Raw genomic sequence first — 22,125 nt, 5'->3', positions numbered from 1 at the left:
ATCGCCGCTGATTTTCCATGTCTGTCTGTGCTCTGCCAGGCGCTGGGCTTGTGCCCCTTGGTGGAATAGTCTGCGTCTGCTGTCTGCCTGTTGGGTGATGGAAAAAGATGAGTAAGTGGGTCTGTGAGGCCAGTTGCAGACAGAGAAACCATTCTAGCGATGTTAAGCAGAGAGGGGTTAGTGCAGGGAAGTAGGTGCCTGCAGAAAAGTGGGAAGGGTCTGGAGGAGCATCTCATCCCGGGGTGGCCTCCCGGATGGCTGGACAAGGGGGCTGCCACTGCGGCCTTAGCCCAGAGCTGGGGGCACCCCGCTTCTTGCTCCATTCTGTACCTGCAGCCCCCCAACTGCACAGCATTTCAGTGTCAAGTGAGTGCATCCGACTGGAATCTAAATCCCATAGGGAATGAGTCTGGAAAATGTACTTCAGCGTTAGAGCCTCTGCCGTTCAGGAAGGCACACTAAAAGTTGTGTGCCGGAGACACGGAGGAGCCGTTCCGCCGCCTCCTCCAGGCAGGCAGGGCACGGTGTCCACGTTCTGCACTGCATGAGCCGGGGAAGAGTCCCCTCCTATCTCACCTGGCAGTGCCCTGTGACTGTGTCCCTCCCAGGGTGTGGGGAGGTGGGGGCAGCCCCTGGTGGCTGAGCATGGGAGGTGGGCAGCGTTGGGCAGATAGAGCAGAGACACCCCTTGAAGAAGGATCTTTTAACCACTCAGGAGCTTGGACTTGAGTTTGAGGATGGGAACCATCACACGGGTTAAGCTGTCGGTGGAACAAAGCTGCCAGCTCTCTGGGGGGTTTGAAAGGCAGGTCCGGGGCCTGGGGGGGCCTGCTTGGAGCAGGGAGCAGGGCAGGGAGGAGGCAGAATGGAGGTGAGCAGCAGGGAGAGGCATCCACGGGCCTCGTGACAGGTGGGATGTGGAAAAGCCTGTGCAGGAGCAGTGGGAACACCCAGGAAGGGAGTCCGTCAGAAATCTGTCTCCCTGGAGAAAGGGTCTATTTAGACTGTAAATTCTGTGGTTTGCTGGCTAGATGTGGCCTTCAGACAGCTTTGTAATTAAACCCGAGTAACTCATCTCCCACGTTAAAAAAGTGTGTGTTATGGGAAACCGCAGAATATGTGACCCTCCCACAGACTCCCTTTTCTGCACTGTCCCTGCATTGCAGCGGGTGTCCCCTCCCTCCCTCCCTCCTGCCCCCGTGGGAAGGGGCCTGGGATTGATTCCAGCAGAAGGTGCGATGCGGAGTTGCGGGGGAGGACTGACAGGTGCGTTTTCTGTGCATCGCTCTCCTGTGTCTGTGGAGGTGCCGGCTCGGGACTTGGCTTCTTACCAGAAGGAGCATCTCCGTCCTCCTTGCTGTGGCAGGTGTGGGGGGTGGTGGGCTTTCATCTGGCTGGAGACGTGGCATTGCTGGACCCCATGTTTGCCTCCGAACTTCTTAACGCCGCATTGCAGGACGGTGAAATACATAAAGAACATCTGACCTGCCTGTCTCTTTATGTATTTCTCTTTGGCTTGACAAGTGGGGGTCTGGGAGTGGGTTCTGTGACCCCTTACGCATCCTTTTTTATTTTCTCTCTAGTCCCCGAGTATCTGTGTGCACCTGTTTGCAAAAAGTCTGAATTTGCCAAGTTGTGGCCTTTCCCACAGATGAGGGTGGAGAAGTTGTTCAGATTCCCATTTGGGAACAAAAGAACTAATGCCCGCAGAAAGGGCTCAGCCCAGGGCTTCTGCCCCGCAGGGCCAGCGGGGGCGTTTCCTTGGCTGGTTAAGGAGCAGGGGGAATGCTCCACATCCCTGGTGCTGTCTGTGCTGCCTCGAGTGTTTGTCCTCCTCTGAACACAGAGATGTTGATCTCAGGCCCTGCCCTCCACCCGCACCCCCCTGTGGTATGCTCTTCTACCCGGGCAGGACTTCCTGGCTGCTGTCGGGAAAGGAGCAGGAAGAGCTGAGGGCTGGGTATGAGGAATGCAAGATGAAAGGGAGCAGCTCTAGGGGGAAGGGACCCAGAGTCTCTGGCAGCAGGCAGTTGCTGACAGAAGGATGCAGGTTTGTGGACTTAGCCTCAGTCAATTGCTGGAGAAACATCAAGGAACCTTCTGGAGTTCCCAGGGCGTGTCCTGTTCAGGTCCTCCTGGGAGTTCTCTTTGACCCTGATTAAGTAGGTCCCTGCGTGGGTTTGACCTAAAAGACAGTTGTGGCAGGTGCTACGGGGGGACGGGGGGGGGGGCAGTCTCCTCCATTGGCCCCATCCCTTCCTCCTCCCCTCCTCCCCTCCTCCCCTCCTCCCCTCCTCCCCTCCTCCCCTCCTCCCTCTCTGCAGCAGTGTGCCCCTTCCTGGGGGTGGGCGTGGGCCAGAGTCTGTCCAAAGCCCCCCCCCCCTTCCACGTTGTGCTTGTCACCACAGTGGAAAGTGGGCCTTTCTCTGCAGAGCCGGGGACACCTGGTGACCTGCCTGGGTTATCCTAGGCTCAGCCCTGTCCCCCCAGCCAGCTGGGGTGGGGGATGTTGTTCTTTCTTCACGACCGAGGACAGAAGACAGATGGCCATTCTGGGTGTAGACGGCAGCCGTGCCCTGCGCATAACTGGGTGTTTTCCCTGATGGGTGTGTTTCTTTTTTCCAAGCTTCACATAGAGTTTTGCTTAATCCCCCCACAACCTTCTCTCACAACTCCGTGGCTTGAGCCCATTCTCCTGCCCACCCACCTTCTGCCTTCCCGGCGGCCCCCGCTGACCGGGTCCTCCTGCTCGCTCTGCTGACTCTGACCCCCGGAGCACACGCGCTCACCCCTGGTCTCCTGTTCACCCCCTGCCCACTCCTGCTCTCTGGCATCCACGCCCTTGCACGCTCGTTCCCTGCCTCATGCTCTTTCTGGGGTTTTGCTATTGTTTTTTATTGTGCTAAAATGTGCATGATATAAAATGACCATTTTAACCATACTTAAATGCACAGTGCAGTGGCGTTAATTACGCTCACATTGCCGTGCACCCGTCACACCAGCCGCCTCCAGAGCGCCCTCATCTTCCCCGGTGAAGCTCTGTCCCCATTAAGCACTAACACCCATCCCCCCACCCCACCGAGTCCTGGCAGTGGTGGTTTTACCTCCTGTCTCGGAGTCTGACTGCCCTGCACATCTCATAAGTGGGATCGTGTGGTGTTTGTCCTTTTGCGTCGGCTTCATTTCCCTCAGCGGAACGTCTGATACTCTCCGTCTCAGTCTGTTCCCATCTCCGCACCCACGCACAGACGCTCACTCCTGTGCCCCTGCCGTCTGCTGGACCTTGAATAAGGTCCAGCTGCAGGTTCCTATACTTTCTGGTGACCTGGGTCTATGCTTAGACCTAGCCTTTCTGAGGACCGTCTTCTTTTTCACTGGGACTTAGCCCCTCTCTGCTGTGTCACATGTGCCTGCATCCCCTTCCCTCTGACTTCTGCAGAAGGCCTGTCTGGGGAGCCGGGTGGCAGTGTGGAAGGCCCACCTTCGTGCCTCCGGGCCCACGCTCGTGCTGGACATCTGCACACGCTGGGCAGGTGTGCTGAGTTCTGGAATTCTTCACGTGGCCCCTGGGCCGGAGGACAGCGTGCCTCCCAGAGGACTGCCTCCCCCAGTATGTGGCCCACAGGGGCTGTGATGTGAGGTGGTTGGGGTTGCTGGTGATGTGAGTGGTGCTGCTGTGAGTGTGTAATCTTAGCCGAGCACCATAAATAAGTAATTGGTGCTTCTTTGCCATTGGACTCATTCTCTGCCCTCCCTCCTTTCTTTCTTTTTAAAAATTTTTATTATTTTTAATAAGAATAAGAAATTTTATTCGAGAGAGAGAGAGAGAGAGAGAGCAAGGGAGGGGCAGAGGGAGGGAGAGAGAGAGAATCCCAAGCAGGGCTTCATGCCCAGCCCGGTGCGGGGCTCAAACCCAAGACCCTGGGGCCATGACCTGAGCCCAAATCAAGGGTCGGTGGCTCAACTGACTGAGCCACCCAGGTGCTGCTCAAAGCAGATTATTTTAATGAGCCAAACAAATGCAGCAGAGGTCACCTTTTCTCATTTATTACATGATCCGCATCATACTTGCAGCAAGCTTTCCCAAAGTTATGATTTTTAAAAGTTATTTATGTCTTACGGAGCTTTTAGAGTAATAGAATTTATTGTCAAATTACTACTTTGAAAATTTACTATGAAATGTTGAGCTTTTTTTTTTAGGAATCTAATGTAGAAATAATTTAATCACGTGTACTCATTTCCCAGAATAGAATGGTTATGATTAATTTGTACGTGGGTGATTCATCTGAAGGCCTTCCGAGTTCAGTTTCCAGTTACACTCTGGTGGCACTTCCTGCCTCCTCGCCTGCTGCTGAGTGTCCCAGGGGACAGTCCACACACACACACACACACACACACACACACACACACACACACACTCTCTCTCTCTCTCTCTCTCTCTCTCTCTCTCTCTCTCTCTCTCTCTCTCCAGGAAGCCAGTCAGTACCAAAATGGGAAAAACAGTTGGATTGTTTGGAGTAGCATATGTAATTCATTTAAAAATAATATTGTTTAATGCAGATTTTTTTCTTCATGTTGAATCTCCAAAAAGCTAGAAGCATTTTCATGGTTTCCTGAAAATGATTTAAGGAGATTTTCAATAAATATAAAACTGCACATAAAATATCTTGATGGTGTTTTATGGCTCTTTGCTCATTTACTTCAGCAGAGACTGTACTTTTCCATGCATCACTAAGCAGGCGGGGGAAGAGAACTAAAATGTATTTTCTTTGGAAGAGTGGAGTCACATGAGACGCGGAGATCTCAGGTACTTTGACCACAGCAGTTCCTAAACTTTCCTCACCCCTCAGGTAGTTGCAGACTCCACTGTGGATTTCTTGGAGTGGGTCCAAGGAGAGCAAGTGGAGAAGGAGTGAGTGAAAATGCCATAATTTTTATAGAAATGGTTTAGCCAGGAGAAATCTGCTTTTGAAGATCATCAGAGTGCAGTCTCTTAAGTGCCCCTTTTCTTTCTCTGTTTTTTTTTTAATGTTTATTTTTGAGAGAGAGCAAGACAGCAAGCGAGCAGGGAGGGGCAGAGAGAGAGGGAGACACAGAATCCGAAGCAGGCTCCAGGCTCTGAGCTGTCAGCACAGAGCTCGACGTGGGGCTCTAATTCACGAACCGTGAGATCATGACCTGAGCTGAAGTCGAATGCTCAATCGACTGAGCCACCCAAGCGTTCCTCTTTCTTTGTTTTGTGTCAGCCCTGCTGTTGGGAGTGAAGGTGGTTTCCATGCATGTGCCAGGGGGGATGTTCAAGTGTACATTTCCACTGTTGTGCAGCTGAACTCTCACCCTCACCTTGCAGCACAGGGACTCTGGACCCATTAATTGCTAATGCCCCTCCCCTCTGCCAGCCCCAGGGAGACCATCTTTCTTCTTTCTGTTTCTGTTACCGCCCTGGACACAGCACATGAATGGAATGCAACCATATATGTCCTTTGGCGGCTGGCTGATTTTGCTTTGCATGATGTCCTCCAGGTTCTCCCATGTTGCGACAGCATATGACAGTGCTTTTTTTTTTTCAAGGCTGCATGATATTCCCTTGGATGTAGATGCCACATTTTCTGTATCCAGTCGTCTGTTGAGGGTGGCTTGCTTCTAGCTCTTAGCGGTTGTAAATAGCGCTGCCGTGAACACGGGGGTGGAGATAACTCTTCAAGATTCTGCTTTAAGTTCTTTCGGCTGTAGATTTAGAAGTGGGACTGCAGCAGCGATCCTGTGGTCATCGTTCATGTCTGCAGCCAAACTTGGGAAAGCCTTAACTGAGCTGTGCAAATCTGACTCCCTGCTGTGAGAGCCGCCCCCTCCCCCCCCCCCCCTTCTCTGCCGGCCAACTTGCCACTCAGGGCTCTCTTCTCTCCCCCACCCGCCAGAATATCTACAAACACCTCTCTGGATGATCTCTCCCAGAGAGAGTAATTGTCCGGATACCATCACTGTGACTTCCTTCCTGTTGTGCCAGGAAATGTTCTGTGGCCTCAGAGCTCCCAAAATAAACACGATTGGTTTGGCCACATTTCGTTTCTGGGAGCACACCCCTGTACTCCAGAAAGCCCTGTACAAGCCAAAGGAAGAGTAGGGGCTGGACAGAGGTCCGGGAGGAAGCTAGAAGCAGCGGGTGGCCTGGTTGTCATTGTCCACCAGTGAGCGGGAACGGGGCAGACACGCGTCTCTCCAGCCTGTCCGGTGTGCGTGTGGGAGTTTGCAGACTTCGTTGATTGTAACGAGGCAGGAAATGTTCACATGACTGTCTGATGCACAGCTCTGTGTGTGTGCAAAACAACACCTACCTGTGTAAGGTGCTCTACCATTTAATATTTTAGTCCCCTCTTCTTCAGGTTTTCAGTTGCTTTTAGCACTGGGCACAGCCCACAAGCCTGGTATCCTGCTGGGGGTTTAGATCCCAATTTGACAAGTAGTGACCACCAGCTTGCTTTCTGGATCAGGCCTGCCGGGGCTCAGGGTTAGGCTTTGCGTGTTTGCTGTGAAGAAAGCCTCATGGCCTTGAGGCTCTTAAGCAGTCTGTGCCTCAGTTTCCTGTCCTTTAAAACGGGATACTCTGCTGGCTACCTCTTGAACCTGGCGTGGAGAGCAAGCGAGTGAGCAGACGGGGAGAGCTCAGAAGGGCGGCTGGTGAAAGCAGTCAGCCGCTCTCAGTCACGGGCTGCTTGTTACGTTATACTCCACACTCCTTCCCTCACTTTTTCCTTGGTTTTCACTGTTCTCCTTAGTCCTGTGTTGTTACTTCCTCCTGTTTTCAGCCTCCCTAGTTTGGTGTAAGCCCTGTGAACCCTCTGTCCGCCCACCCCCCACCTCGGGTGTAGGGAGCCCTTCTTCTCCTCTGCCGACTGTGGTCTGACTTGTGTCTGCACCTGGGCTCCCCCAGAGAGAGTCCGAAGTTTATGGAGGGGAGCACGTTGTGGGGCCCAGGTGTAGCTGGAGGATCCGTTTACCCCTTGCTCTGGTTACAGGCTGTTGTTCAGAAAGCAAACCTCCCAACGTGTGAGCTCCTTTTCTGGCTGCAGCACCGTCCGAGTGCCCAGCCAGAGGGCTGTGCCAGATCCTTCCCAACAGCTGCTGGGACGTGGGGGATGCGGGGGGCACTGCCCCCTTTTGTCCAGTAGAAACATCTTATCAAGGCTCTTCTAAGTTGTTAGGTTGTGGGTGTTTCATATTGTGTTTATCTTCCTTGCAGGCGGTTTTAGTGAATAATATCACCACAGGTGAGAAGCTCATCAGAACCCTGCAAGGTGAGTGCTAATCCCCTTCTTTATACCAGACATTAGATCTTTTAGGAAAAGCCCATCTTTCCTCTTGTCCCTTTGTGGCGACTCCCATTCTAATCTAATGGGTAGGATCACAAGTGATCAAGTAATCTGTTTTTTTGTTGTTGTTGTTTGTTTATTTAAATGTTTATTTTTGAGAGGGGGGCAGGGGGGAGGGGCAGAATGAGAGGGAGGACAGAGGATCCAAAGCAGGCTCTGAGCTGACAGCAGAGAGCCCAGTGCAGGGTTCAAACTCAAGGACTTTAAGATCATGACCTGAGCCAAAGTCAGATGCTTAACTGACTGAGCCACCCTGGTGCCCCAAATTGAGTAATCTTTGGTATATTCTTTTTGCTAAACTACAGTTCCTTAAAGAGCTTTTCTTTTTTTTTTTCTTTTTTTTTAACGTTTATTTTATTTATTTTTGAGACAGAGAGAGACAGAGCATGAATGGGGGAGGGGCAGAGAGAGAGGGAGACACAGAACCAGAAGCAGGCTCCAGGCTCCGAGCTGTCAGCCCAGAGCCCGACGCGGGGCTCGAACTCACGGACCGTGAGATCGTGACCTGAGCTGAAGTCGGATGCTTAACCGACTGAGCCACCCAGGCGCCCCAAGAGCTTTTCTTTTTAAAAACATTGTTGAACGCATTACAAGGTGTTATTGTTGTAAGAATTTTTTTTACCTCAATACCCAGGGTTCTTTGTCTCCCCACTTCGAAGAATGAGGAGGTGGACACAAAATAAGCAGTGGGCAAAGTTTGTTAAAGTGTAAGATCAGAAAGGAAGAATAGTATGAAAGCTCTCTTTACAGAGAGAGGGCATTCGAAAGTGAATGCTTGAAGACTGTAGGCGAGGGTCCTTGTTTCATAAGGGTCTGGTCACACCGCCCCATCCCTTCCCCGTTATTCCTTCTCAGGTCCTACCCTTACTGACCGGGTAGCTCTCGGTGCTGGGTTGTCCATTCCTGATTGGCTCGTTTCCATCGTGTTGGTGGGGGTGGCATCTGTGGCTGTCCATTCCCGATTGGCTCATTCTCATCGTGAGGACGTTCCTTGTGGGTCATACGTTTTAAGGTCTACTTGTTTTCAGTTAGGTCTTTCGTCAAATTCCTGAGGGAACCTGAGGGGGAGTAGGTGGTGTCTGTTACATTCTTAAGGGGAACCTGACGCCCGAGGGGGTTTGCTGTGGTCAGACCCTCCCAGCATTGTTCCAAACTATGTGTTTTTCCCCACCCAGGGGCCTCACATCCTCTTTTTCCTTTCTGCCTACTGAATCCTGTCTATTCCTATCATGTTATGTACACAAGAATTCAGATTGTCACCTTTTGATAGGTTAAGAAGTATATAGAACAGATCACCTTTCATACATATGTGATATATATGGCATGTGATATGTATAATATATATGGTATATATAGGATTTCTTTTAATGGGGCCACCTCCAATTCAGAGTTTCTTTATGAAAATTGTAAAAATGATGCAGCCCGATTCCATTTCTTTGCTGCCCTGATTCAGCTTGGCAGTCAAGGCCGGTGTTCTGTCAGGCCCTAGGAAGCAGCGGTGTGGGTAGTAGTGGGGTGAGCCCCTCTGTGCTTGGCTCCCCCTTCCGCTGGGACTGGGGGCCCACAGCCCACATGGCCACAAGACAAGCCTGGGGAAAATCACAGAGCACTGGGTCCCGCGAGGGCCGGCCTTTGCCGTGGGTAGGAAACTACTCCCAGCCGCCCGAGCCTCAGTTCCGCCTCTGCACGGGAAGGTTCATCTGGAGCCACAGTATCCAGAGTGGTGGCCACGAGCCGTGTGGCCAATGAACACCTCAAATGTGGCTCATGGGAAGGACAGAAGTTTACATTTTTGTTTAATTTTCAGTAATTAAGGTTTAAAACTGAAACTTGACTCCATTATTGGGAACGTTAAATGTTTGGGGGGCAGCTTGGGTATATATCAGTCTACTTTTCAAGGGTAGATTCTGTGAAAGCTCACTTCAGATCATGAATTCCCAGTGCACATTTAACGTCTGCATGGGGACGTGCTGTAATTGTCCACACCAAATTTCAAAGACAGCGTGAAGGAGAGAATATAAAATATTCATAATTCTTTATATTCATTCTGTGTTGGCATGATAATGTTGCATCGCTGTTGGGTTAGATCAGGTGGTTTATTAAAGTTAATGCTACATCTGGTTTAGTTCTTAAAACTGTGGTTTACTGACGTGGCTTGCATCGTAGTTCTGTTGGACAGGGCTGGTCTAGAATTCTAGTTCCGGCTCTGCTTCTAAGGATCTGAGTAGGAGAGACGCAAGGTCACGTGGAGTTGAGTGGGTTACTTGACTGCCGGGGCCTTTGCAGAGTTTCCTTGTCTTGTCTGGCCTTTTGAGATTCATCCATGCTATGGATGTCAGTATTTTTATTCCTCTTTTTGCCAAGCATTGTTCCCTTGCCCCATACTTGGTTTGATTATGGGAATTTTTTTCTTAAGTGAGGTTTCCTGAGGTGTGATTTACTCAATAAAGTGTACCCTTTTGTAGGGTTCTTTGCGTCCCCTGGACCACTACAGTTGAGACCAGGCCCTGTCCCTCCAGGAGGTGCCCCCCTAACCATTTGTGGTCAGTCCCCTGCCTCAGCCATCTGCTGGGCGGTTCTACAAACCCTGCAGTTTGAACTCTTAGAAGATGTCCTAGCAATGCTTGTGAGATGGATCGTCGTTGCTGTGTGTTTCGGCATTTCGTGGAATCCTTCGCTTTTATTTATTTACCCCCCGGAGAGCCCTGTAGATACGGGGTTATGAGGACAGACTTCCAGGATGCGGGTGTGTGTCCAGGGCCGTGTCCCGGACCCCGGTGGTGGCCATCTGGCCACTCTGCTGTCACCTTCGTGGCAGCTTCTCTTTCCTGCTCAGCCTGGCCCTTTGTCAGCTGCTGCTTTTTCTGCAAGGCTTTTAGGAGCCCAAGGTCAGGGCAGCAGGGATGGGCTGGTGCATTTCCTCAAGGAAAGCTGCTGTTTCCCAGACGGGGTTTGGGTGGTTAAAGGAACACAGGCCTCAGGAAATTGCTGGTGTGGGTGAGTCGCAGGAGGGGCCGCTGGCAGGGAGCCTGGTGGCTGAGGTTGGGGTCCTCCGTGAGAGACTGCTTCTCTGAGCAGATGTCCAAATCAGTGTTTCACAGGCTGGATGAGTCTGCTGCAGGCCAGGGGACACAGTGGCATGTGTCACCTTGTGGGACAGCTCGTAGGATGTCTAAAAAAGAAACAAGTGAATAGAACCCCCTGACGCTTTTGAAGGGCCAGAGGTCAGGAAGATTTAAGTGAGAGGTTTGGAAAAGAACCTAGGTGCAGATTTGGGTCGGGTTGCTGATTTCCAGGGCTCCTCCATGGTTCTGGAATGTTCTGAACCCTCTCTCCTTCCCTCCTTACTTTCCTGTGTGCCACCGCCCACTGCGTTCTGATGTGTCTGCTGTTGTCGCGATGGCTGTGCCTGTGACCTGCGCAATTCTGGGTCCTCCTCTTGGCTCAGACCAGTTAAAGGCCCTGCAGAAGAATTATGGCAGGCTGCAGCAGGGTGTTCTCCAGTTTCAGAGGAACCAGACCAACCTGGAGAGGAAGTTCTCCTACGACCTGTAAGTGCGTCTCTACATCTAGTGTGTACCCCTCGGGGGCTGATGTGTTCTGAGCAAGGGGGCGGGCGCTGGGCATAAGCTGGGCTCCCCCTTCCCGTCATGGAGCACACAGGCTCTGCGGGAGGTCCAGTCCTTCCAGGGGAGTCCTTTAGAACAATGTGCTTTATTACTTAAGCGTGAGCAGTGCCTCAGAAAGCTGTGGAAAAGCCGGTGGCTCATAATACAAAGTAAACAAGAGGGCGGTGCTCCTTAGAAAGAAATGACTTTGTCAACACACTTCTTTTTTTATAACAAATTTTTTTTAATGTTTATTTATTTAAAAAATTTTTTAACATTTATTTATTTTTGGGAAACAGAGAGAGAGCATGAGCAGGAGAGGGGCAGAGAGAGGGGGACTCAGAACCCGAAGCAGGCTCCAGGCTCCGAGCTGTCAGCACAGAGCCCAACGCGGGGCTCTAACTCACAAACTGCAAGATCCTGACCTGAACTGGAGTCAGATGCTCAACTGACTGAGCCACCCAGGCGCCCTGAATGTTTGTTTATTTTGGGGGAGAGAGAGAGAAAGAAATCATGGGTGGGGGAGGGGCAGAGAGAGAGGGAGAGAGAGAATCCTGAGGAGGCCCGGGGAGTGAACCCACAAACTGTGAGCTCATGACCTGAGCGGAAACCAGGAGTTGGCTTAACCGACTGAGCCACCCAGGCACCCCCTTATCAACATACTTTGTAAAGTTACATTAAGTTTTAAAGTGCAGGCGTACTGGTGGTTAAGTTAATAATCGAAAGCCTTTAAAAACATTTTCCTGAAGTGCTCAGATGTGTCCCAAGTCCATCTCCTAGACTGAATGGCACTTTGGCATAATATCAGTGATTTGTTTCTGGGTGTCAGCATTGTGGACGTTCTGTTTCTGTGAGATTTTAGTGTCTTTCTGAATTTCTGCAGTGACAATGGAGTACTTTTATTTTTCAGCTTTACTGAAGTATGATTGACGATCATTATGTGAATGTAAGGAATAAAGTGTGATATTTTGATATGCCTGTACCTTGTGAAATGATGTCCCAAATCAAGCTAGTTAACGATTCCTAATCCTTCTGTGTGTGTGTGTGTGTGGTGAGAACACTTACAGTCTTCACTCTCGGCAAGTTCCAGGCATACAGTATGGTATTAGTCACCACAGCCCCCATGCTGTCTGTCCCGTCTCCAGTTACAACAGTCTGTTTTAAGCAGATGACTTCCATTGCGTACAAAAACCCTACACTTTTACTTCTCAGAGTATTTTTATGATCACAACAAAATGATGAACTTCTAGAAAGTTAGCTAGACCCCATAGTAGGATAGTATAAACCAACTTAGAGACTGGAGAGTAAGTTGTAGTCTGTGTATTTTTTCCCCATAAAGGCAGAATAATTCCAGTACAGGGGGTCTGGGATTCACAGGCAACCAGCCACTTAGGAGCCTGATCCTCTCTTCCATTTGCTGACTTCTCCCTAGTCCGTGTTCGAGGTCATACAAATTTTTCACGTAATTGTAGTCACCAGTAGCATTTTAAAATCATTTTTTCCACTTACTTGCATTAGGTATAAATAAAAGTCTGTACTGCTCCAAAATGTTGTATTGTTAAAAATGGCTGGTTAATATTCTACGATGTGGGGGCACCAAATTTAATTCACGATTTGCCTGTTTGGATATTTAGGTTACTTCTAAGTTTTGGTTGTTATAACAAGCTTGACATCAATACGTATAACTTTAAAAAATTATTATTTTGGATTATTTCCTTCTAAAAAGGACTCACCTGTAGGTTTAGTGTTTTGTAAATTGCCAAGTTGCCTTCTGAATAAGGTTCCTCACACCCTGCCCTCGTTAGGATTCTGAAGTCCTTCCAAAAGATTGTCCCCCCGCAAAGCAATTTTTTCCTGATTGCTTTGAAACCAAATACAACTAAAACCAGGAAGCCCCAACTACGTAAATACTCAGAGGACCTGCATCAACAGTCAATACAAAGGAAACATAATTCGAAAATATGCATATGGGTTGCCTGGGTGTCTCAGTCAGTTAAGCATCCGACTCTCGATTTCAGCTCAGGTCACAATCTCATGGTTCATGGGATTGAGCCCTGAATTGGGCTTTGTGCTGATGGTGCAAAGCCTGCTTGAGATTCTCTTTCTTTCTCTCCCTCTCTCTCTCTCTCTCTCTCTCTCTCTCTCTCTTTCTCCCTCTCTGAAAATAAATACACATTAAAAAATACACATATGAAAACTTACTCAGCTAGGCCAGTGGTTCTTGATTTTGGATGGCAATTCTGCTCCCAGGAGACCTTTGGCAATGTCCAAGGACCTGATGCTGAGCATCCTATGATGCACAGGGTGGGCCCCACAACAGCATCTTTTTTCTGGCCATAAACACTAGTAGTGCTCAGCAGAGAAACCCTGAGTTAGGCTAGTAATCAACAAGATGCATTCAGACAGAAGTGAAGACTGCCCCAGTCTTATTATTCATCCTTAAAAGATACCCTAATGCACATTTTCCATCCATTGATTGAAATAGGATAAGCCATTAATGGCCTCACTTGATAAATGTTGACCCAGATGAGGTTGGCCCAGCCGGAAATCAGAAATCAGCCAGGCCCGGGGAACGGGGAGGGCAGCTCTGCTCCCCACGGAGGAGCAGACAGTGAACACAATGGCTGTGCGTGCTGGCCTCACTCTTTTTCTCTTAGGAGGTCGGAAGCTAGATCGCAGCTCTTTCTAGCTGACCTCGTATATTGCAGTGGTTGTGCCCAGAGGCTTGTCCCAGATACAGCAGGTTTCGTGGGGATGACGTTTGTGGAATGCTGGAAGCTAGAATGAGTTATTCTTAATTTCTTTGAAATACAGACCCATTCTGAGAATCTGATAAAAAGTTACGGGCACCTTGTGAGCCATATATTCAAAGTTGTGCATTCAGTTTGTGGGACACCTGAAGCATACCTTCACCCCCTGTGAAGACACCCTGTCTGGCCTAAACCTTTTATAGAAGGCAGTCCTGGCAGTGAAAAAGCCGACAGCAAGGCCAGGGTTCCTGATGCACAAGTTAATATTCTTTCTTTAGGATCAGAGGCGGCCCGCATCCCCACTTCTCACGCCTGCACCTGTGGCAGACATCACTAAGCGATCACTGTATTGATCCACACACTGCTTTGCAGGCTCTCTCCCCAGAGCACTTAGGGTTGCTTTCTCACATGAACTGCTTGTCGTCTCATCTCCACACCATGAGGAAATGGTTCGCAAAAGCTACTGCTGGAATGCAACGCACCAGTCGATGATCAGTGCCCTGGATGATCGGGTGACCCGCCTTGATAGATCCCTGTACCGTGTACATTCCATTTACAGCGACTCCACCCGTTACAATAATCACTGGTGGTCGAGTCCTGTGTGTCTCTCCTTTTAGCTCTAGTTAATGACTGAATGTTCACCACATGCGTGGAAGAGCAAGCTTACCCGAGGCCTTCAGGAAGTAACACTATCACAGTCCACATGACCTGCGACTTAGAATTGGAGCTTCATTCTGAGGTTGTTCCCTTAATGCTGTTGAGCTGGAATGTGGAAAGCTGACCTTCATCCACAAGGCTGGGAGAGAGAGAGGCTCTTTGTACTTGATTTTGGCAGGGCTGAGAGCAGGTGAAAACAGTACATTGTTTCCCATTGGTAGGACTTTAAAGGCTCAGGAATGGCTGTGCACCTGTTCACTTGCTTCTGGGATATCGTCTGATAACAGTGAATTGGAATGGTTAGTACTTTGAGGACAGAGATATCTCTTTTTGTTCTCTGTGTTGAAGCTACTGGTCTATCACCGGGGACTCGTGTGTTTGTAAGAATTTTATTTAAATGAATTTTTCAACAAGCCTTCTCTTGTTCTGTAAGCTGTCCAAGGTCAGGAAGTCTGGCTTTCATTGATGCCCTTCTTTCCCTGTGGGTCATTGAGAGCCACTCAGTCCTTTGAACTGAAGGGCACATTACAGGAGTTCCAGGCTAAGTGCACCCATACCTGGCTCCGAAAGGCCTGTGACTCAGAAGAGGTGGCCGTGTCATAGAGGTCTGGCACAGAGCCAGGAAACCCCAAGTCCCTCCTGGGTTCAGTCTTGTCACTTTCTGTCCTCTGGCTCTGGTCAGTGTCAGACTTTCAGATCACCTCCCAGCTTCCTTATTTGTACAAGTGGGTAATTCTCCCATCACTTTTCAACCCTGACACACAAGATACTCTGAAAATAAATCCTATGCAGAAAGCTAACTGTGATGCTTCAGAATATCTTAGCTAAATAGGGGCTCAGTCTGAATTAGATTATATGTTCCAACAACAGCTCTTTGACACCAGCTGGGTGGGTGTCCTCCAGCTCAGTTCATTTTTATTTTTATTTTTTAAAAATAAATCTTCAATTTTGGAACAGTTTTAGGCTTACATCGTTGCCACAGAGAGTTCCTGTAAACCGCAGAGCCATTTTCTGTATTGTTAACACTCCTACATGGATGTGGTGTACTTGTCACAATTAATTAGCCAGTGTGGATACATTATTATTAACTAAGGTTCATCCTTCATCCGCATTTCCTCAGTTTATCCCTGATGTCCTTTTTCTTTTCCAGGATCCCCCATTAACATTTATTCACCATGTTTCCTTAGAGTCCTCTTGCCTATGACAGTTTCTCAGACTTACTTTTTATAATATTGATAGGAATACTGGTCAGGTATTTTGTAGAACAATTTCCAGTTGGGCTTTATCTGGTGTTTTTCTCATGGTTAAACTGGGGCAACACATTTCCAGGGGAAGGCCACTGAAGTAAAGTGCTGCTTCCATCAGCCTGGTATCAAGGGGACTTACTGTCCATAGGGCTTGTCACTCTTGTTAATCTTTACCTTACTGAGGTGGGGTCTATCAGGCTTCTTCACCGTAAACTTACTGTTACTTCGCCTTCTGTGCTGCCGTCTTAGGAAGTCAGTGTGCGTAGCCTACACTTGAAGATTGGGGTGTTACGCTCCATTTCCCCTAAGGGCAGGATGTCTACATAAGCTATTTGAAATTTTCCTGCACAGGAGATCTGGCCCTTCTTTTTACATATCTAATTATTTATATCAGCGTGGATTTAGGAATATCTATTTTATACCTTGGGTTATAATCCACTACTATTTTATTTATTTTTTGCTCACATTGTTCCAGTTTTGATCATACTCCCAGCAGTGTGCCCCGCCCCCTTTTTGAGCACTCCGTGACATTCTGGCACCAGAAGATGCTCCAGACTCATCTTCTGTGTATCCTAGAATCACCCAATCAACCATGTCTCTGAGGAGCTCCTGGTTGCTTTTTAGTTGGAGAGTGGTGCTAAGAAGCCAAGATCTGGGGACTGGGTGTGTTTGTTGCTGCTGGGGTGGTAGTGTTTCTGGGCCCTATCAGCTACAGAGTAGAGAGACCTGTGTGTGTGTGTACTAACCTGGGTTATATGCAGACATTGATAAATGTTTCTGTATGTTTCCAGCTGTATTCACATTAAACCAAGCATGAATTCATGACGGTGTCTCCAATTCTAACCCTTTTAAGTTAATATAATAGTATATAATTGAATATGTTCTCAACTTGGGACTGTATGCAATCATTAATATTTTGTGGCTCAAAATATTTTTGAAACTGCCTATGGAAAAGACTGGCCATTGCTTCTCTAATCTGTTACTTTTTATCCCCCAATGTAATTCTGCATTCCTAACCCTCCTTTCAGTTAAGTATGGCCCAGTGACTACATTCTGGCCAGTGGGGAAAGGTAGTGGTAGCGTGGGACTGTAGGAAGGCTTCTGAAGATGAGGACAGTCCACCACACCCTCCTCTCCTTTCCCTTTCCTCTTCGTTTCTTCCTGCTGCCTGGGACTCACACAAGAAGGCTTGGACTCTTCACGGACACCCTCTGACATCACCCCATGGGGAGAGGATGCATTCCTGTCAGGTGTGGGTGGAAACACGGGCTTCCCACGTGCTCTCCAGTGACACCACCATGGTGTTCTGTGGATCCGAGGTCCCTGGCCAGTCTGCCTTCTTCTCTCTACTGTTCAGTCCTCTTATGTTTGTTTTAAATACAATGCCCAGGGTTTTTAGTTGTGCTTAATGGGAGGACTAGGGAAAAATACATCTATTCCATCTTTCCGGAAGCGGAAGTCCAGTTGGATTTTGACACTGTCCAGAGTTAGCACAGACCCCACAGGTTACAACGGGCTTTGGTCCCAAGACTCTCCCCTCCTCACATGACACCCACAAGTTCTGGGTGTCCCCAGGCCACCTGAACTCTGCTTCCTGTACTGCTCGGGGTTGATAATTCTCTAGAATGATTCACAGAACTCCTCAAGCACGTGCTGTACGTACAACTGCAGTTTTATTATAAAGGATGTAACTCAAGAACAAGTTATATGGTAGAGACTTGGTTTTAGGGCATTTGTGGGGGAGACAGCTCCTTTCCTAGTGGAATTCGGTGCTACCTTTCTAGTACATTGGTATGTTCACCAGCTGGGAAGCTTGCCAAGCCTCATCACCCAGAGATTTTATTGGAGGTTTTATTACACAGGCACAATTGATTAAATCATTGGTCGCATGGTTGAACTCCATCTCCACTTTCCCCATTCCCTGGAGGATGGGGGTGGGGCTGAAAGTCCAACCCTATAATCATGGGATTGTTTCCTCTGGCCACCAGCCCCCATCCTAAGGCTTCATGAGCCAGCGAATTAGCATAATCTGAGGTCTGGTCCAGAGAGACTCCCTTTGACTAACAGAAGACTCTCCTATTACTCAGGAAATTAAGGACTTTTAGGTGCTCTGAGCTAATAGCTGGGGACAAGACCAAATGTATGTATTTCTTACTATATCTCAGGTTGTATATATATTTTTAATTTTAACTTATTTTAGAGAAAGCATGAGTCAGGGAGAGGGGCAGAGAGAGAGAGAGAGAGAGAGAGAGAGAGAGAGAATGAGAATATCCCAAGTAGGCCCCACACTCAACATGGAGCCCAATGTAGGACTTGATTCCACAACCCTGGGATCATGACCTGAACTGAAATCAAGAGTCAGACACTCAACCAGCTGAGCCACCCAGGCGCCACAACACAGATTGTATTTTTTAAAATACTTTTTTTTCTAACCAATAAAATTCACTTGTTTTAGAACAGTGTGACAAATTTTTAGTGAGTTTCAGTCAACTAGTTTTCTTGCCACTTAATAAGTGAAACACACATGTTGCCCTGCGTTAGGTATGCTCTTGAGATACAGAGCTGGAAGCAGGAAAACGATGAGCTCTGTCTCTTACTGACACAGTGGATTCCATGGTCGTGGCAGGAAACACTTGGTGTATAGACACATCCCTAAATATTTGTCTTTTTTTTTTTTTTTTCGCTTTCTTTCACCAAAGGAGCCAGTGCATCAATCAGATGAAAGAGGTGAAGGAGCAGTGTGAGGAGCGAATAGAAGAAGTCACCAAAAAGGGAAATGAAGCTGTCGCTTCCAGGGACCTGAATGAAAAAAAGGACCAAGGCCAGCAGGTAATCCTCGTTTTGTTCTGTCCAGAATTTCCAGAAGGCTTTCCTCCCCTCAGTTCAGACATTCACTTCCCTTATCTGCTGTCTGATTTGCTCTTACCTCTGCCGTCCCTGGTAGGTTTGGTTCCCTGAGACATACCAGCCTTGTCTCTGGACGCTGGGACTCTGACCGGGTATGCCGGGCTCTGACCCGACCCCGTGCTCAGGGCTTTACCAGGGTGACTTTACCAGGGTGACTCCACAGCCACCCTGGGAGAGAGTTGCTGTTGTTCTGTTTTGAAGGCCCTGAGGCTCATGGAGATGGTTAAATACTGTGGCCCCTGCACCAGCTGGTCAGTAGGGGGGCCGGGAGCCCATGTTGGCAGGGTGCGTGAAGTTTGGCCCACGAAGCTGCTGCTCGAAACCTTCAGGAAATCTTTGTTTGTTAGTTTCAACTATAACCGTTTTATTGAGAGGTAATTTTCATTCCATACATTCACCCATGTAACAGTCACAATTCATTGGTTTTTAGTATATTCAAAAGTTGTGCAACCATTACAGTAAATTTTAGAACATTTTCATTACCCCCAAATAAACCCATAATTGTTAGCTTTCCCATCTCATCCCTAGAAAACCATTAATCTACTTTCTGTTTCTATAGATTTGCCTTATCTGGACATTTCATGTCAGTAGAATCATATATGTGGCCATTTGTGTTTACATCCTTTCACTTAGCATAATGCTTTCAAGGTTCGTCCATGTGTTTGTATGTATGAATACTTCATTCCTGTTTATGGCTGAATAATATCGTATGTGTGCACCACACTTTATTGATTCATTTGTCAATTGATGGGGATTTGGGTTATTTCTAGTTTTTGGCTTATTATGAATAATGCTGCTGTGAACATTCATGTAGACATTTTTGTGTGGACCTAAGTTTTCATTTCTCTTAGGTATATACCCAGGAGTGGAATTGCTGGGTCATATGGTAACTCAGTGTTTAATGAGAAACTGCCAGACTGTTTTCAAAAAACAATCACACTCTTTTACATTTTCACCAGCAATTTGAGGGTTCCGATTTCTCCACATCCTTGCCAACTCTGGTTATTATCTGTTGTTGTCATTATAGCCATCCCTGCGGGTGTGGAGTCCTATCTCATTGTGGTTTGTATTTGCATTTACATAATAACTAACATTGAACATCTTTTCTTGTGTTTTATTGGCCATTTGTATATCTTTCTTGGAGAAATGTCTATTCAGATCCTTTGCCCATTTTTTAATTGAGTTTTTTTAATGTTTTATTATTATTATTATTATTATTATTATTATTATTATTATTATTGAGAGAGAGACAGACACACACCAAGCAGGAGAGAGGCAGGGAGAGAGGGGAACAGAGGATCTGAAGTGGGCTCTGTGCTGATAGCAGCTAGCCCAATGTGGGACTCGAACTCACCGTGAGATCATGACATGAGCTGAAGTCGGATGCTCAACTGACTGAGCCATCCAGATGCCTCTGATTGAGTTATTTTATAATTGAGTTGTAGGAGTTCTTTATGTATGTATATACATACACACACGTATGCATATATATATATGTATATATATATATATGCACACACATATATATGTATATATAGAGAGATATCAGCTATATGACTTGCAAATATTTTTTCCCATTATGAGTTATTTTTTCACTTTCTTCATGATGTTCATTGAAATATAAAAGTTTTTTGTTTTGACAAAGTCCAGTTTGTTATTCTGTTGCTTCCTATCCCAAGGTCATGAAGATTTATAATTTCTTCTAAGAGTTTTATAGTTCTTAGCTCCTACATTTAGTCCTGTGATCCATTTTGAGTTAATTTTATGTATATGGATGGTGTGAGGTAGGGGTCCAAATTTATTCTTTTGCGTGTCAATATCCAGTTGTCTCTTGGCACCTTTTTTGAAAAAACAATTCTTTCTTCCACTGAATTGCCATGGCACCTTTGTTGAGAATCAATTTACTGTAAATATGAGGGTTTATTTGTGGACTCTCAGTTCTGTTCCATTGGTCTGTTTGTCCCCTATGTCAATATCATACCACCATGATTATTGTAGCTTTGTAGTAAGCTTTGAAGTCAGGAAGTGATGAATCATCCAACATTGTTCTTTTTAAAGACTATTTTGACTCCTCTTTGTTGGTTGACTTTCCATATGAATTTTAGGATCTGCTTGTCAATTTCTTCAACAAAGTTGGATGAGATTTTGACTGAGATTACAGTGACTCTGTAGATCAGCTTGGAAGTATTGCCATCTTAACAACATAGGACATCTTTTGTTCTATGAATGTGGGATGTCTTTCCATTTAATTAAGTCCTTTAAAAATCTCTTTCAAACATTGCTTCTCAACCTTTTGGCTAAGGTCAAGTGTAAAAATCTCTTTCAAACAATGTTTTGTAGTTTACAGAAGTCTTGCACTTTTTTTTGTTCAGTTTACTTGTATCTTTTATGCTATCATAAATAGAATCGTTTAAATTTTATTGTCTTACTCATTGCTAGTGTATAGGAATACAATTCACTGTTCTATATTGATATATATATATCGTATTGCAGCCTTGCTGAACTTCTTTATTCTAATATTATTTGTTGGTGTGTGATTCCTTTGGATTTTCTGTGTACAATATTATGTCACCAAAAAAGAGAGATAGTTGTACATTTTCCTTCCCAGTCTGGATGCCTTTTATTTCTTTTTATTGCCTAGTTGCCCTGGCTAGGGCAGTGCTAAACAGAGGTGGAAGGGCAGACATCCCTGTTCTTGATCATGGAGAGAAAGCATTTGGTTTTTATCATTAAGTCTGATGTTAGCTGTGTGTTTTCATAGATGGACTTTATCAAGCTGAATAAGTTCCCTTCTGTTCTTAATTTGTTGAGTGTTTTTATCCAGAAGAGGCATTGGATTTTTGTCAATTTTTTTTTTTTTGCATCTATTAAGATGATCTTGTGTTCTTTTGTCCTTTATGTTGATATATTACACTGAATGATTTTTGTATGTTTAACCTTACATTCATGGGATTTATCCCACTTGGTCATGGTATATAATCCTTTTATATGTTGCTAGATTTGATTTTGCCAGTATTTTGTTAAGGATTTTGGTGTCTGTATTCTTAAGAGATATTGGTCTGTAGTTTTCTTGTCTTTGGTTTTGGTATCAGGTAATATTTGTTTCATAGAATGAGTTGGGGAGTATTCCTTTCTCTTATTTTTTGGAGGAGTTTGTGAAGAGCTGGTATTGATACTTTAAATGTTTGCTAGAATTCACTAGTGAAGTCATCTGGGCTTGGGCTTTTCTTTGGAGGACATTTTAAAATTACTAATTCAATGTCTTGTAAGTCCATGCACATTTCCTACTTCTTGAGTCAGTTTCGGTAGTTTGTATTGTTCTAGGAACTTGTCTGATGTCATCTAAGTCCTCAAAGTTGACATGCAGTTGTTCACAGTATTCTTTTCTAATATTTTTGTGTAAGGTCTAATATTTTATTTGCATTTATTTTATTTTTGATTTTAGTAATTTGAGTTTTCTCTTTTTCTTGTTTAATCTAGCTAAAGGCTTGTCAATTTTGTTCTTTCAAAGAATTAACTTTGATTTCATGCATGTTTTCTGTCGTTTTTCTATTCTATATTTCTTAATTCCTGCTCTGACCTTTAT

The 22,125-nt window shown here is 46.5% G+C and overlaps 1 protein-coding gene across 3 annotated transcripts in view; it reads left to right on the top strand.

Moving 5' to 3' along the window:
• The window catches only part of GOLM1 (golgi membrane protein 1), a 57,160-nt gene that overhangs the window by 22,701 nt on the left and 12,334 nt on the right, over nucleotides 1-22,125 (top strand). For all 3 annotated transcript variants that reach the window (XM_042964336.1, XM_042964334.1, XM_042964335.1), the window contains exons 4-6: nucleotides 7,241-7,295; nucleotides 10,819-10,921; nucleotides 18,332-18,461. In XM_042964336.1, the coding sequence (XP_042820270.1) occupies nucleotides 7,241-7,295; nucleotides 10,819-10,921; nucleotides 18,332-18,461 (288 nt within the window). The remainder of the gene's footprint in view (nucleotides 1-7,240; nucleotides 7,296-10,818; nucleotides 10,922-18,331; nucleotides 18,462-22,125) is intronic.

The sequence above is a fragment of the Panthera tigris genome, chromosome D4 (assembly GCF_018350195.1).
Source record: "Panthera tigris isolate Pti1 chromosome D4, P.tigris_Pti1_mat1.1, whole genome shotgun sequence".
In the NCBI taxonomy this organism is placed as follows: Eukaryota; Metazoa; Chordata; class Mammalia; order Carnivora; family Felidae; genus Panthera; species Panthera tigris.
The sequence above is the reverse complement of the archived record's forward strand: the minus strand, read 5'-3'. Positions and strand labels throughout refer to the sequence as shown.